Below are 15,297 nucleotides of genomic sequence, written 5' to 3' on the forward strand. Positions count from 1 at the left end.
CTGAAACCAAGGTTAACAAACTCACTCAAGTCCCTCTATCAAAGAATATTTTGAGCAGTGTACTGTGGATCTCAGTAACTAATCCTCTGACTACAGATCCCACTTCAAAGGCCTTGGATTTGAGCCTATCCACACACACATGTAAATACATACATCACTGCGCAAAACCAAGTGTTGAAAAATAATTTATGGTATCACACCGTTTCCTCTTGCTTTATGTCACCAAGTTAAGTCACCTGGAGGTACTTACCGCAGTGGCTACTCTGCACCTCATCCATGGCTCCCAGGACCTTACTCATTCTCTCCCAGATTTTTAAGATATATGGTTTTTAGCCAGGTACTATGAGAGATGTGGTGAACTCCTGATTTTCTGTTCACAGTAGGGTTTTCTCTAGCTATATTTTCCACCATCAAGGGAAACAAGGCTCTATTACCACAGGTATAGCAGAAATCAGAAAACTTGTTCAACACCAGGTTCCCTATCCGCTGCCACTGAGGTGCAGTTCTTGTTTTCCTAAAATTTATCACACTGTCTTCTAAAATCATCATTTTGGACACCTGTGCTATCACTAGATTATTAAGCAATGTCTGACAGGTAAAGAGCTTTAAACAGGTTTGAGGATAACTTATTCTGAGTAACAGTTTTAGCTTTGTTCCTTTAAAGATAAAAAATGAAGCTAGGGACAGCGGTACATGCCTGCAATCCCAGCACTGGAGAGGCTGAGGCAGGAGGATCTCTGTGAGTTCAAGGCCAGCCCTTCTACATAGTGAGTTTAAGGCCAGCCTCAACTACATGAGACCTCTCCCTGCAAAAAAAGAGACACAAAATGAGAAGACGAATCCAAATTATGCCCTTTCAATAGCTGAGAAATGTGATTTAAATTTCTCCTGTACCTTCGAGACCATAACTCAATAAACCTGGATAGTTAAAGAAAAAATTACTGAGATTTGCCCGAAGACTGAATTTGCCTAGTATGAAATAAATTCAACCACAATAACTACAAACGGTAAAAGAAAAAAGGGGAGAAAGACTCCCACTAGCATACACATTTGAACACGGATATTGCAGCTATTATATTCTGTTCTACGAACTTTTAAATCTCACTAACAGCTTGTCTAGTGATTATCAGGCTCACTGCTTTCTTTCCACCAGGCCATGGAAAAGAGCGGAGATCATCCAGTGACCAAGCTTATAAAAGGGCTTAAACATTTGGTGCTCACTTAAAGAAAAAAAAAATTCCAAACTGTAAATTCATTTCAGCTGTCTCACAGCACATTAAAGAGACAGAGACACAAAGCACTTACACATTTTTTAGAGTCCACTCTCCTGATGTAGAATGACTAGTGCACATGTGTATTTTGCCAATTTGGATAACCTTTTTGAATGGAGACTCATGTAAATGTCTGCTATACATACGAGAGGCAACACTTAACACTTTATAAACTATAACTCTCAAAAACACCTTGAATGACGATAGAAAACAGAAGATTTAAAAAACAACACCCAACGACCTTGCCTTACTGTACACGAATGTGCCTAACTGTGAGCCAGTCCTCCTCAGGCGCCTGCAGTCACACGCCTCACCGAAAGGGTCCTGTTCCATGATTAACGGCAGCTCTACACGAGAGAGACCTCATCTTATTCACACTGTGTATGTCTCCCCCACTGATGTACACAATCATGGTGTCCTTACAACTTTCCCGCCCAATCAGCGGGGAAGTGCTCATAAAACATAATTAACAATGCCCTTCAGTGGCTGTCCCCACATGCACAGAGAGCAGGAAGGCACTGTGACTGAAACTTACTTCAGTATTTCAAAAATACGACGATTCCCTTCTAGAGACTCAACACAGTGACACTAACGCTGGCACGGACCGTTTCTGCATGTAAAGTGCTGAGCTTCTAACTCAGAGAAGGTTACAAATGGTAGTGTAAGTTAACGAACATGAAGTATTCCACAAGCGAGTGACAGTGTTAACCTCCTAACTGCTCCTTTCTGAGACTTCACTAGCCCCGATTTAGCCAGCTGTTCAGGAGACACCCCACCTCTTTCACCTCTCTGTCTCCCACATCCTTTTCCTGTAGCGCCTTGTTATATTGTAGAGGCGATCCCTTCTCACTCTCTTCCTTCCTGGCCCACTGGTCCAGGCCACATCGTCTCTCGCCATCAATGCTATCTCTGCAACAGTGTCCTAACTGGTCTTCTTCCATCTTCCCTTACCCTATTAGAGCTTATTCTTAGCAGAACAAGAGGAGTCCTATTAAAATGTAAATTAGATCACTTCACTCTTCTCTTCAGAATCTTCCAAATCATACATCTTTCTCTTAGAATAAAAGCGCAAATTATTAGAATGGTCTGCTAGGCAGTAGAGGTGTGGCTGTACGCCCCTTCCCCCTGCCATCATCTCCTCCACTTCCATTATAACCGCACCGGCCCTCCCGCTGTTTATTCCTTGACCTGAGTTTCGGCAGTGATTAGTCTCTCCCTTGTACTGCACGCCTGCATGGCTCACAGCTCCTAACCTCCTTCAAGTCTTTGCTACCATGTCCTTTCTCAACGAGACCTCCCTTGGTGACATTTTCCCCCACAATATTTTTCCCCACAGCACTTTTCCTGTAACAAACTATATCATTTATGTTTACCCTTTACTCTCTATTTCTTTTTACTACAATAAAGCTGCATAAGAGATGGAGGTTTTCTTTGTCGGGCTGGTTGGTTTCCAGTTCCCAGGATAATGTCTGGTACACAGTAGGTAAGTAGTAGCTGAATGAGGAAATATGCCATACCCAGCTTCCTTTGGCTGAAAGAAAATAAGTACTTTGTTGCTTAAGGATTACACCCACTATCAAAGTATATTTTCTCTTAATATATTTTTCGGACAGGTTAACAACTAATCAATCAATCTCTGTCTCTATCTTGTGGTGCTGTGGGACAGAACTCACCGTCTTGTGTATGCTAGGCAAGCACTGTAACCATTGAGCTACATTCCCGGCCCAGGGTAATAATCTATAATGACTGGATCTTAGGCAAGGACCAACATGTCATCCCTCAAGAGAAAATGTTTTCTCACGAAAGAAAAAAAAAATTCACATTAAAAATTAAAAACCAGTAAGTACTTGTATGTAGTATCCTTTAGTACCTGAAGTTTTAAAGCACTGATCATGAGACTGTGTTAAACACTACCCTAAGTCTGAAAACAAAGGCAATTATTTTGTTCATAAGAGCTAAATGCTGGGAATCCTAAAGAAAAATACTGCCTGTGGAACTACTAGTGCAAGTAGAGTCATCATGTTTTCTGTGTAAAATCCAAGGCAATCCACTAGTAGGAATCTAGTGGTGCAAGATTCAAAAAAGATTAAGGTACCATGCTGAAGTAAGAGAGACTAATTCAGGTGAGCTTTTAAGGTTCATGACAGCTGCCCCCCAGAATCTAATCAGACCTATGTTTTCCATGTAGGGATGTATGTACCTCTTCTGAGGGATGACATACAAAGTGAAGTGATTGCATTACTTTCATAAAATGTCCCAAGAATCTACAAACATGGATTCTTCCAATCATGGCTGTCGGGTAGATTATGACTTACGGGGTGAGAAAGAATTAATACACAGGAACTGCACTGGCACTGGAAGGCAGAGGACTCAGATTTTGGCTTCAGCTCTACTATGACTGGAGGAAATCGTACCTTTTGAAAATTCAAAAAATTTTATTTTCCCTTCTATCACATAGATACATGTCAAAGAATTATCTGCTAATCAAGTAATGATAGCTCTTTTAAAGAAACTGTATAAAAATCTAGATAGTTAACACATACAGAGTTACATTTGGCTTTGTTGCAGGATGTACCCCTACCTCAGGATTTTGAAACCTGCTATGACTTAACCAAAAGTTAAATTCGGTTTACATAGTTAAAAGGAGATAGCCTGATTGTATATTGCAATGCTGCCAAAACTGGGTCCATTGGACTATCTTAAAAAGTAAGCAGTTATCTTCACTAATTCTTATGAAAAAGTAATAAAACAAGTATCTGTGAGCAGGTAGCATATGCAGGACAGTCCACAGGAGGGCAACAAAGTGCAGGATTTGCTTTTCTTCAAAATCTGAACATTATGTAAAACTCCTTTAAGGTGTAGGTCATAAACATGCAGAAATTTAGGCTGAAGTCTGATAAATACAACCTACGATTGGTCTTTTGAATAAAACAAAATAATACTGAAGAAAATTAAGTTAAATTAGGTTTAAAACAAACCCATCAATGTGAAAAACAGTATATAGTTCAAATTACCAAAATAAAATATTTAATCAAAACTTGAGGGGCTGAGGGTATTGTTTAGCATGTGCAAAGTCCTGAGTTCAGTCTCAGCACCATACAAAGCAAAACAAAGCAAAGCAAAGCAAAACAAAGTAACTTGAATGGACAATTAAAAAGCCAATCTATTAAATTCTTCATAGTGTCCCTGAAGTTGTGATGATGATATAAAACCACCTATGAAGGCGAAGAATGAAATGCTACTTAAAGGGAAAAGTGGTAAGAACAATAGTATGCTTTAAGATTACGCACTTCACAAATAGCAATCAATAAAATGATTTGGAGTTTAATAAAAGCTTGGAAAAGCCATCAGGTAAATAATTCTGCACTAACTGATACTCTTTTCACTGGAAAGCATTTCTTAAACATGGAGCTTCCAGGGCACAGTGGCACCTGCCTGCTACTAGGTAGACTGAAGCAGGATTGCAAACCGGAGGGCAGCCAGGGCAGCTTAACAAGACCTTATCTCAAAGCCAAAAATAAAAGGGGCTGGGGTCAGAGTTCAGTGGGAGAGAGCCAGTGGGTTCAACCCCTAGGACTGTGGGGCTTAGAGGCGGGGACGTTTAAAGAAAATATGTGGAAAAGAAACAACAGTGGTCAGAAAAAGTATTTTTCAAAGTTTCCCAAGAGTACGTAACATTTTGGATCTTAAAAAATGCATCTGAAGGGCTGAGGACTCAGTGGCAGAGTGCCTGCCTCACATGTGCAAAACCCTTGGGGTCATGCTCAGTACTGCCGGGGGGAAAAAAAAAGAATAAATTTCAAGAAATTGAAACACTAAACTACAAGATGTGAAACTAATTTTAAGATTTTTCAAACTGAAAAGAGATTACTGTATTCATCTAAAACTCTTTTCCCTGATAATAGGAATTCTAAGAGAAGTGTTAAAGATGATAGTAAACAAGAGTTTCTATTAATATCAGAAACCCCTTGAAAAAGTGAAATCCTGTTTACAAGACTATTCACAGGTAACCTATGACATTTAAAAGAGTGTATTTCCTAGGACTAAATCTAGGACTCTATCAGGTGATAAAGACCCATAATTTTCACTGTTAAAGCTCTGCGTATTTTGTATTTACTATGAATTTCCAATGGGCTACTTTTACCTAATACCTCATATCTGATAAAGATCTTATTTAATCGTCCCAACAAGTACAGGATACAGGTTTCATTGTCTAATATTCTCTACTGGGACCAAAAAGTGATGGCAGAGCTGAGGCTCAAACATGAGTCTGTGTGATTCTAGCGGGAGGCACTACACAGTACAGCCTTGCTAAAATGCCATCCTAAGTCTTGAGCATTCATTCAAGAAATCTAATTCATATTGTGTTCCACCGTAATCCACAACAGACCTATGCATTATACCACTGAGAGATTTTTTTTTTTTTTTTTTGGTTTTTCTCCGGTTCCGGGAACCCGAACTCACGACCTTGCGCTTGCCAGGCAGGCGCTTTTGCCGCTGAGCTAAATCCCCAGCCCCTCACTGAGAGATTTTTTTAAACTAAATAACTGGATTCCGATACTTGAAAATGCAAATACTAATTGCATTTATTTATTGTTTAACAGTCCATTAACATCCTAAGGCAATTTGGTATAGTGAATCAGGAAAACCAATTCCTGGTCCCAAACTACTAGTAAATATCAGTGTCTTTTAGTCAACCCATATGAACAAATGGGTGTCAGGTTTTGTTTTATTTTGTTAAATATCCAAAGTAGAGGAGCTGGAGTGACAGCCTTTTGCTTAAATACTGTAACCTAATTTGAACACCCACTTTATTGTAAACCCAGCTAGCAACAGACAGGTACTGAAGGTTCACAATGTTTGTAAACTGCGCCTCTCATAGTTCAATGTAGTGTCAAAACACATTTTTTTTCCTAACAGTGAAGGTTAAACAAGCAATGAGACATCATGTGACTTTTCGAGGGTTCTAACTGACGAATTTGAAAAAGGTTTAGGGATCAGCTCTGCTGGGATGCACACACTTTATATGCACCCTAGGCTGCAACAGAGAGAGGAAGAAGGGAGAGACACCTCTTTATGTCAGGTGACTATTCTAAAGGCTCAGTAAGTCTTAATCCAAATCCCCTTTTGGAAAGGAAAGGGGCTGTGTTTCAGAGGCTGAGTACGCCGAAGAACTACTTCAATTCTCGTTACATTCTTGGCCTTCATGAACAGAAAAACTATTGTGTCTACCATGAATATCAGTCATTATTAAACAGGTATTTGGGAAGAGGAAAAAAATAATCTATCCATCCAGTTGCATATGCTATACACTTTCTTAACCAGGATTGTGGGAGAAAGTTAAAATGTCAAACTTTCAGGTATCTATACTAAGTAATGAATTAACTTCCTTTGTTTCCAGAATTACACTATCTAAAAATCTTTGGGAAAAGTTGAGAAAATTATTTTCTGTGTTCTGTGATCAGAACAGGAACTCTAGTTAGCTCGTGACTTTGCCAGCATTTAGTAGCTGCTTACCACTGCAAACAGAAGAGCTGATGTTGTACAGAAATGGGTAAAACTGCATACAGCGGATCAACTTCAGGCTGTTCTCACACTCTGGACATTTGGTCGTTAATTTCAAAGCCTGTCTGAAGGCTTCCAGTGCCCCACTGATATTCTTCAAAGCAAGGTAGGCATTTCCCAGGCTCAGAAAAGTCAGGGGCTAAAATGACAAAAAAAAAAAAAAAAAAGTAAATATAAAAAAATCAGCAAAATGTTAATGAATATTTCCTGAGTTACAAAACCCAGAATAGGTGCCATTTGGGCTTTTCTTAGGTTACCTCAGTAACTGGTAATTGTGCATTTTATTTACACCAGCCAAGTGTAAACTATGTAACATATGTACATGTATTTTTTACCTTTTTACTAAGACAAAAGCTTATAAAAGTGTGTATACCAGTCTTAACTAAACAATTCAATGAATTTTTACATCTGAATATACCTCCGGACAGTAACCACCACTTAGCTCCAGTGATAAAACATTTAGAATGTTTCTGGTATACCAGGAGTTTCCTTAGTTCACCCAATGCCACCCCAAAAGTAAGCACTGCTGCTATGCTATGACTTCTATCACCACAAGCTAACTTCCCCTGTTCCTGAATTTCATATAAATGGAATTACACTGCATGTTCTCATATATGTAAATCATGCGAAGTTTGGTAGCTTCTTTCACTCAATCAAAAATTTACTGATGTTTCTGTGCGTATGGTAGTTCACTCTTTTTTGCCCAAATGATTTGTAATGTTCCACCACACGTCTCTACCGCTGGTTGTTCATCCATTCTCCCACCGACTGGCATTTGGACTGCTTCTAGCTTGTAGCTAATATGAATAGAGCTACTAGGAATATCCTTGTAAACATCTTTTGATGGGTATATTATATTAATTTTTCTTGGGTAGATAATACCTATGTACCATAAAGTTCGCATATATTTGGATTTAATAGATACAAGTAAGGTCAAGCTATTGAAACAGAAACAAAATACAATTTTTTCAAGTTCTTATAAAGATACATTACAGCAGAAGTCAAAATTGAGGAGACTGAACAGTTTAAGGGTAATTTTTAAAGGCTAAGATAAAAAGGCAAAGGAAATATTTTTAACAGGTGATGGAAAACACCTGTGCAGTTTCCTACAAAACTTAAATAAATTCTAATGAAGTGAATACAATGAATTTTACTTTAAAAATATGACTTAAAGGTAAAAAACTGTAACAGAGAAGTGGTATTTTTAAACAAACAGATTTGTTTTATAAATGCTGACTAAGAGACAGTGTAACATCACTGGAGTGTGAGCTCTGTGACCAGTTTCCCTGAGTTCAAACCCAAGCTCTGTGACTTGGTTAATCTCCTAAATTTCCTGTTAGTTTCTGCATCTACTGAAGAGGAATTCTATCTTACAGGATTGCTTTAAAAACTAAATGCAAAATGCTGGGTATAGGATCTGGTCCTAGCTTTAAAAGAAAAAAAATCAAGAAAAGTTAGCAGTTAATTCAGTTGTCCTTCAGGTGAAGACAGAGGTGAAAAGAGTATTTATATCTGAAACATAGCAATATGTATTGGACCAAATTCTTGGTGGACTGGTTGGCATTTTATAAATAGGCAACAAAATATTCATTCTTTCATTGATCAGTAACTCCATTGCTAGCAATCTTAGCTAAAAATATGATTTGGAATACAGAAAAACAATCCTGTAGAAAACCATTTTACTGGTGATAGCTAAGCATTGTTAGCACCTAACAAATTGTGGCATGTTAATTCACTGAATGTTTCTACAACCATTTAATTGGATGGCTTTTAAAGCTGCGTAACAACAGATTTATTAATAAAATAAGCTTTAAAGATCACTAATATAGTAGAGTTGTTAGACTACGAAATTCTCTCATAGAAGACATGCTTACAAATTAGTACTTCCACAAACTGACAGTTGGGGAGGAGGTGCTGGTCAAGGTATATTTTTGATGTACCACCCTGATCCACTGATTTGTCTTTGAATTCTTGTTCCAGTATTACAGCATTTAATAGCTAAAATTTTAGTTCTCTAAGAGAATTCTTTCTTCACAGAAATACTGCTTAACACCCTTGGCTGGTAGCTGTGGAAAGTGAACCATAAGAGGTATCATGGGAATATCGCTGTACTGAGCCTTCCATTGGAGGTCTACTTTATCACATCCTGTATTTTATATACTTATATAACCTGTTCTTGTATCAGCAACTGGCACATAGTAAGCCTTAGATAAATATGTACTTATTAGGAACTTGACCTATTAAACAGGTATTGTGAAGTTTTGCTTAAAATCCAGTTATGAGTTTGTATATAGGGACTGTAAACTTTGCTTAAAATCCAGCTGTAAATTTATATATTTCCAACAAAACTCCTTAACAGGCAATATTTTATTTTCACACTTAAAATTTTAGTTTTGGAATACCTTACATAAGCCTAAACAATTCATGTACCTTTCCAAAGGTTCCCAAGAATAAAAACATATAAACCTTTAGGCATTAGATGAGATCAATTTAATTTATTTTCATTATAATTGTGTTTCCTCAAACTTAATATGACAACAGTTACGCATCCTGATTTCAGACATGCTAAAGTATGGGGAAAAAAAGAAAAGTGGTACCTTTGATATTACAACCACTGACTTCATGTGGGTGGTTCAGGGCATGAATACTAATCTGCCTATTTATTCTTCTCCAAACAACTTTGAAACTGTGTTCTGGTTTGGATGGTATAAATACATCTATAAATTAAAGCTGTATAATAGTATAATATTAAGCAGTGGTGAGTAGCATAAAGTAAGAATCAGATGTTTCCAACTGATGTAAAAAGTGGCAGAATATTTTTATAGCTGTATCATTCCTTTTAAAATGTTTCTCTAAGAAGTTAACTATGTAGTTATAAATTTTACTTATTAAAATTTAAAAAGGTAAGAGATATTTTATGTTTACTCTTGAAACATGAAGATTCTGCTCTGAAAAACAAAACATGACATTTTTATGTCCTTTCTAGAAAAACAGAAATTGTATGGTGAAACTGAATTCCCCCACACAGTGTATGAGACTAAAATCCATCCATCAGTCCATCCATCCTCACCTCTGAGCTATTGACGGCCAAAGCCTGAAGTAGCAGCTTAGTGGCATCAAGATGCAGGCCGTAGTGAATCAAAAGGTTGGCCAAGTTGACAAGAGGAATGTCCTGGTATTGAAGTGGAGCGAGATTCAAAGCCCTCTGAAGACAAGCAATAGCAAAAGTGCTATTTCCTACTGCTCTCCAGTAGAGCCCAGCTTCATTGAGTATGAGCCAGACAGGAGCATTGGGCTGGAAATGCCAAAATACTTCAGTCAGTTAAAAAACACAGTACTCAAATAGGATCTTTAATAAGTACATTTTAGCTTGCTTTTATTTATTTATTTATTTATTTATTTATTTATTTATTTATTTATTTCTGCAACCCAGAATTGAACTCAGGACTTGGCACTTGCCAGGCAGGCGCTGTGCCACTGAGCTATATCCTCGCCCACATGTTCACTTTTAGTCACAATTACTAAGCACTGCAAGTTTCAGGTGTCCAAAACTGATGACTCACCTTATTAATAGCATGAAATAAGAAAGACCCAATTTCTTCTTCCGGGATAGTATAGTTATTAATACGGGAAAGCAAAATCTGAAAACATCAAAAGGAAGACTGACTCAATTGTAAATAAAAGGGAAGACTCTGAGAAGAATTTCTATGGGTGGTAGTCTTTACTTGGAAAGGAATAGCTTAGGAACAGTTACTTTGAATAGATATTTATAATATATAGAACATGAGCTCATTGACATACCAATAGCTGTTGACCTGTTCACATGTATGCACTAGTTTCCTTTAACTAAAAAAAGTACACGTCCATACAGATCCACACATCCACACCCCTACACATCCACGCACACACACATGGTAATTTACCTTAGCCCAGTGAAGTCCACCTAAGCGTCAAGAACCTAGTGAGAAATTATTCAGAAGACAATATGTAGTACTTGGTGTGATAAAAACCTGTCTTCCCTCAATGGAAAGTACCAAATTTCCCTTAACCTCCTTTATGTTCTCGTAGCGTTCAGATAACTGAGCAACTCTAATGCAAAGGCCATACTCTATTTATCTCTGTATTTCAAATACACAAAACAGTACCTGGAAAATGATACTTTTTGGCTCAGTAAATGCTTACTGAGTATTAGTAGTAACTGTTTATAGTTTTAAAGTTTTAAAAAACGATGGTCTGCTTTTTTCTATCAGTAAAAGGCTATGCCACAGTATCTAGCATAGATCAACACTCTGTAATAAAATATTCTTAGTCATACATAATATGAATTCAAGCCAACAGCGTAACAGAACTTATTTACAGAGTGGTTATCAAATCAATACATATTCCTAAGGACCTCATATGGCCAAAGCAGGGTTGATAAGGCCAGGGAAACGGAATCTTCAAACTTCCAATTTATAAAACCTTCTGGAGGGCTGGGGAATGCACAGCTGAACTGCAGTGGTCAGAATGGCCTCCATGAGAGGGGCTCCATCAGGTAAAGCGTTCGGTGTTGTTCCTCTATGGCACCCGCCGGGTTAGGGGAATAAAGACTGCTCAGATGGTCTACGCAAACAGCAGTCCCGAGGAACACTCGCCTGGCACTCCCTTACTAGCACGACTGACTGCTCAATCATTTCAGTTCTTTAACTCTATCCTGAGTTCTATAAATGTAAAGCTCTACCACTGACTTCTATCCAATTCTTGTTCCATCAACGCTGCTTCGGAAGTCACCCAGAATGGACGGCAATAAACACCAGCCTAAGGGAGCCTTACTTTTCGTGCATGGTCATCTGGTATTTTGGCTTTCAGATCCATGCGGACCTCTAATTCTTTGACTAAGTAGGACAGAGTGTGGCTTTTTCTGAAGTCAGTTATGGAACAGTCAGGGGTTTGGACCTCTTCTTCTGAAGAATAATCATCACTGGTGAGTTCGTGGATCCTGGCACAAGAAAAAGGAACAAGATTCATATTTTCAAAGTTTGGGTGAGTTCAAGATAAAGACTTAACCTTTCAAGTCCAAGGCTGATGCTCTCAAAGAACTGCCAGATGACAATCATGCAGAGTCAGGTGCTTTGCCACATCCATCAGCACTTGCCTGAGTCCTTTGTTCTCCGGAGGCAGAAAATACGTTGGCAATTCCCCGCCAACAGGGACTCTAGGGTAGCTCTCGGTACAGTCCGCTCTTCTAGGCCACAGAATATGCTGTTTGTCCTAAGAAGGAAACACAGCTGCTCAGAAACCTTCTTTAGATTGACTATTTCAACACGCTAAATAAACTGCTAAGCCAATTTGGGTACAGCAGGATAACTGAACAGAAGTAATATTTTAAGATAACCATACAGTGGTCGATTCTAAAGAATTCATTCCACTGCAGATTTTTTCGGCTTCACCACAGACTGAGTGAAGGCTGGGCAGACCTAAGCCGGCTGAGCCAGTGAGACAGATATGCTCGGGGATTCTGGCAAAGAAAACCATGTCTTAGTTCCTTCTGCTATGTATGAACAAAAAAGGAGGTCCAAGGTGCTGCTTTTGCTGTCATCTTATGACCGTTAGGAAAATAAATTTTCTGATGAAACCAATACTGTGTCTGGCAGAGTGAAGAAGAAAAGGAAAGAAACGAGTCACTGATGATATACCTGAGCGGAGCTGAACAAACCTGAAGCTTTACCCCACTTCTGGACCTTCCGTAGTAAGAGCAATTTTTCTTTTTGCTTCAGTCTATTTTGGGTTCAGTTTGTGACTTCTACCCGAAAGCACACATATGCTTATAAAATTGGCATAGGAAACTATTTTTCTTTGCCAACACCAAAGGGAACAATTGTTTTTCTTTACTTACAAAGTGTTTATTTTTCTAAATTTTTATAACTATACCAGAGGCCTGCTAAAATTATATCCTGAAACTATCAAACTTTGAGGAGTTTATATTATATATAATTAAATCTAAGTGGCTGTTTAAATTTTGTTAGAATAAATAAATTCTAAAATTCTAATGGTGAATAAAAAAACATAGCCTCTGTCCACATACCTTGGCATTGTTATCGGCCAACATGTAATTTCTTCACAGCCAGCCTGCATATGCGTATCTGTCAACTTGTTCACTGTTATCCTCCACTAGAATGTAAGCTCCGAGGTATCAGGAACTTGTCTATGACATTCCCAGCACTAGCCAGCCACACAGTGGGAGTGCACTAATAGAATGCTGATTAAGTATGTACAAGTATACACTTAGGTCAAGTTCAGCTGGTACTTACACACAGAATGTAAAGCTATGGATAGACTGGATCTTGCCATGTAGCCCGGGCTAGCCTCTCACTCATGATCCTACTGTCTCAGCCTCCGGAGTGTTGAGATTATAGGAGTGCATTCAAAATGCAAAACTATGAGCTGAAATCAGTATTTTTTTCTGCCCCACTTGACTGGGAAAAACTTAAGACAGAGCCTGTGTCTTCCTCACCTCCCACCTAACAGATAGCTTCTATTTTTTTTTTTTTTTTTTGTCTTTCTGAGACAGGGTCTCCCTACGCAGTTCAGGTTGAACTGAACTCACTTTATAGCCCAGGCTGGCCTCTAACTTGCAATGACCCTACTGCCTCAGCCTCCCGAGTGCTGGGATTACAAGTGTGCACCACCTTGTTGGGTTCCAGATGGCTTCTGTCTGATACATGGTTGGTGCACTAAGCTCAACAATGATGGGGCCATCGTCGTCACCGGGGCTGAGGGCCACGGCTTTACGAGGTCTTGTCGGTGGGAGAAAACTCATTCCTTACCTCTACAAACTTACCCTATATGCATCAGAGTCCCGGCCCCAGATCCAGAGAACAGAATGGGCTACAGGGGAAGATTTGACGGAATCACTGATGTCACTCTGATTTGTTGGAACGTCAAAGTTCACAGATGTCATACTGGAGGTCGATGAATCTTCTCCAAACTAGAAAACGAAAAGAAAAGCTTAACCCAATTGTGAGTAGAAAAGCAGTTATGATCAAGATTTAACTCAAATTTAAAAAGCCCATTAAATATTCACAAGTAGTAAGAAATCAGAAGGAAGGTCAGCAGTGAAGTAACCGGCTCTTTTAAGAACAGTACTCTCTCACGGAAAATGCAGTTAGCGACTTTCAGTCACGTTCGCTACTGGAATGAAAAAAGCAGCATGCATTGCCTTTCTGTCCCTTTATTTTCTTTCTATGACTTATTCTTTTCAGGTTTCATGATGAACTAATTTAGACATCTGGTTCATTACGCCCCTCCCTCACCTAGACAAGAGTGATTACTGCTTCATAAAATTAGTGCTGTGGGCAGAGGCTAGGAAGACAGCATTCTTAAGGGTGTATGTAATATAGCTGTCATTTTGATTATAGGCTCTTATAGTCAACCGATGCCAAATACAAGCTTTAGAAGTGCTGGGAAAAACTAGAAAATGAATGGACACAGACATACATAGCCTTCCTGTAAGCCAAGGTAAAGCAATGTCAGATACACCATAAGGTACCTTAGTTCTTCTACGTTTTGAAACCTCACTGGATAAGGAGAATAGTACCGGGGAGGGAATGGAGTAGGGAAGACATGAGAAAAAGAAATGAGTCTGATGAATTTGTAGCTCTCGGCCTTTAAGAATAAAAAGACTCTTTCGTTACAGAGTGGTATGTTATTTTATGAATATAGATTACTGGAAGCTACACTTGTGCACAGGGTAGTTTTGAGACCATTAGAAACATTCAGAAGTCACAATGGGCTTCAATCTATTTCATTCCTAAATATTCCTTTTTTTCACCTTAAAATGCTTGGATTTTAGTTAGGGAATTACAGTCCCAGGTTTCATGACTCTGAACTTCCTTTATTCCTTCTCGTGAAAATCGAACGTGACAGTGTCAGCAAGTGTTTTACTAAAATCAGAGGAAGCTTTTGGTCCCTATCACTACTTCCTTTCTTAAATGGCCTGCTAAGTTTGTTTTTTACTTTTTCCCAATGTAGTTTGGCTTTCTTAACATTAAAAAGGCTCTATGTGTAGTTTGTGATTTATCTTCCTATAGACACTTTCCTGATTTCTTTTCTAAGCTGCTTATCTCTAGAAATTTCTACATTTCTGATTGGCCATGACAGGTCTTACCCAAGACGGTATGCATATTGTTTTATTTTCCAATACCCTTTTGTGGGAGATTTGGAATTCTGGTTGTGCTTATTTCCTGTGCTACTTACTCAGCATTAGCAACAGTTTCATGTTATTCTGTACCATTCTATTTATGTATTATTTCTTCCCAACTAGACAGGCTAGGATGGTATATGTGTGTGTGTATAGGTGTTGTATGGATGTCAATGTATACTCTGTGTGTGTGTACGTGTATATGTGTGTGTGTATATAGAAACCAAAAGGTGAAAGTATGTATCAATGGTGCTCAATAACCATTTGCTGTAGCTAATGATA

General features: G+C 38.5%; 1 protein-coding gene across 8 annotated transcripts in view; it reads right to left on the minus strand.

Moving 5' to 3' along the window:
* The window catches only part of Ttc17 (tetratricopeptide repeat domain 17), a 99,768-nt gene that overhangs the window by 54,901 nt on the left and 29,570 nt on the right, over positions 1-15,297 (minus strand). For all 8 annotated transcript variants that reach the window (XM_005384087.2, XM_005384085.2, XM_013514118.1 and 5 more), the window contains exons 11-16: positions 13,657-13,803; positions 11,971-12,086; positions 11,649-11,814; positions 10,400-10,477; positions 9,907-10,131; positions 6,789-6,975 (exon numbers count right to left, since the gene is read on the minus strand). In XM_005384087.2, the coding sequence (XP_005384144.1) occupies positions 6,789-6,975; positions 9,907-10,131; positions 10,400-10,477; positions 11,649-11,814; positions 11,971-12,086; positions 13,657-13,803 (919 nt within the window). The remainder of the gene's footprint in view (positions 1-6,788; positions 6,976-9,906; positions 10,132-10,399; positions 10,478-11,648; positions 11,815-11,970; positions 12,087-13,656; positions 13,804-15,297) is intronic.

The sequence above is a fragment of the Chinchilla lanigera genome, unplaced genomic scaffold (assembly GCF_000276665.1).
Source record: "Chinchilla lanigera isolate Chin_1 unplaced genomic scaffold, ChiLan1.0 scaffold00021, whole genome shotgun sequence".
Lineage (NCBI taxonomy): Eukaryota > Metazoa > Chordata > Mammalia > Rodentia > Chinchillidae > Chinchilla > Chinchilla lanigera.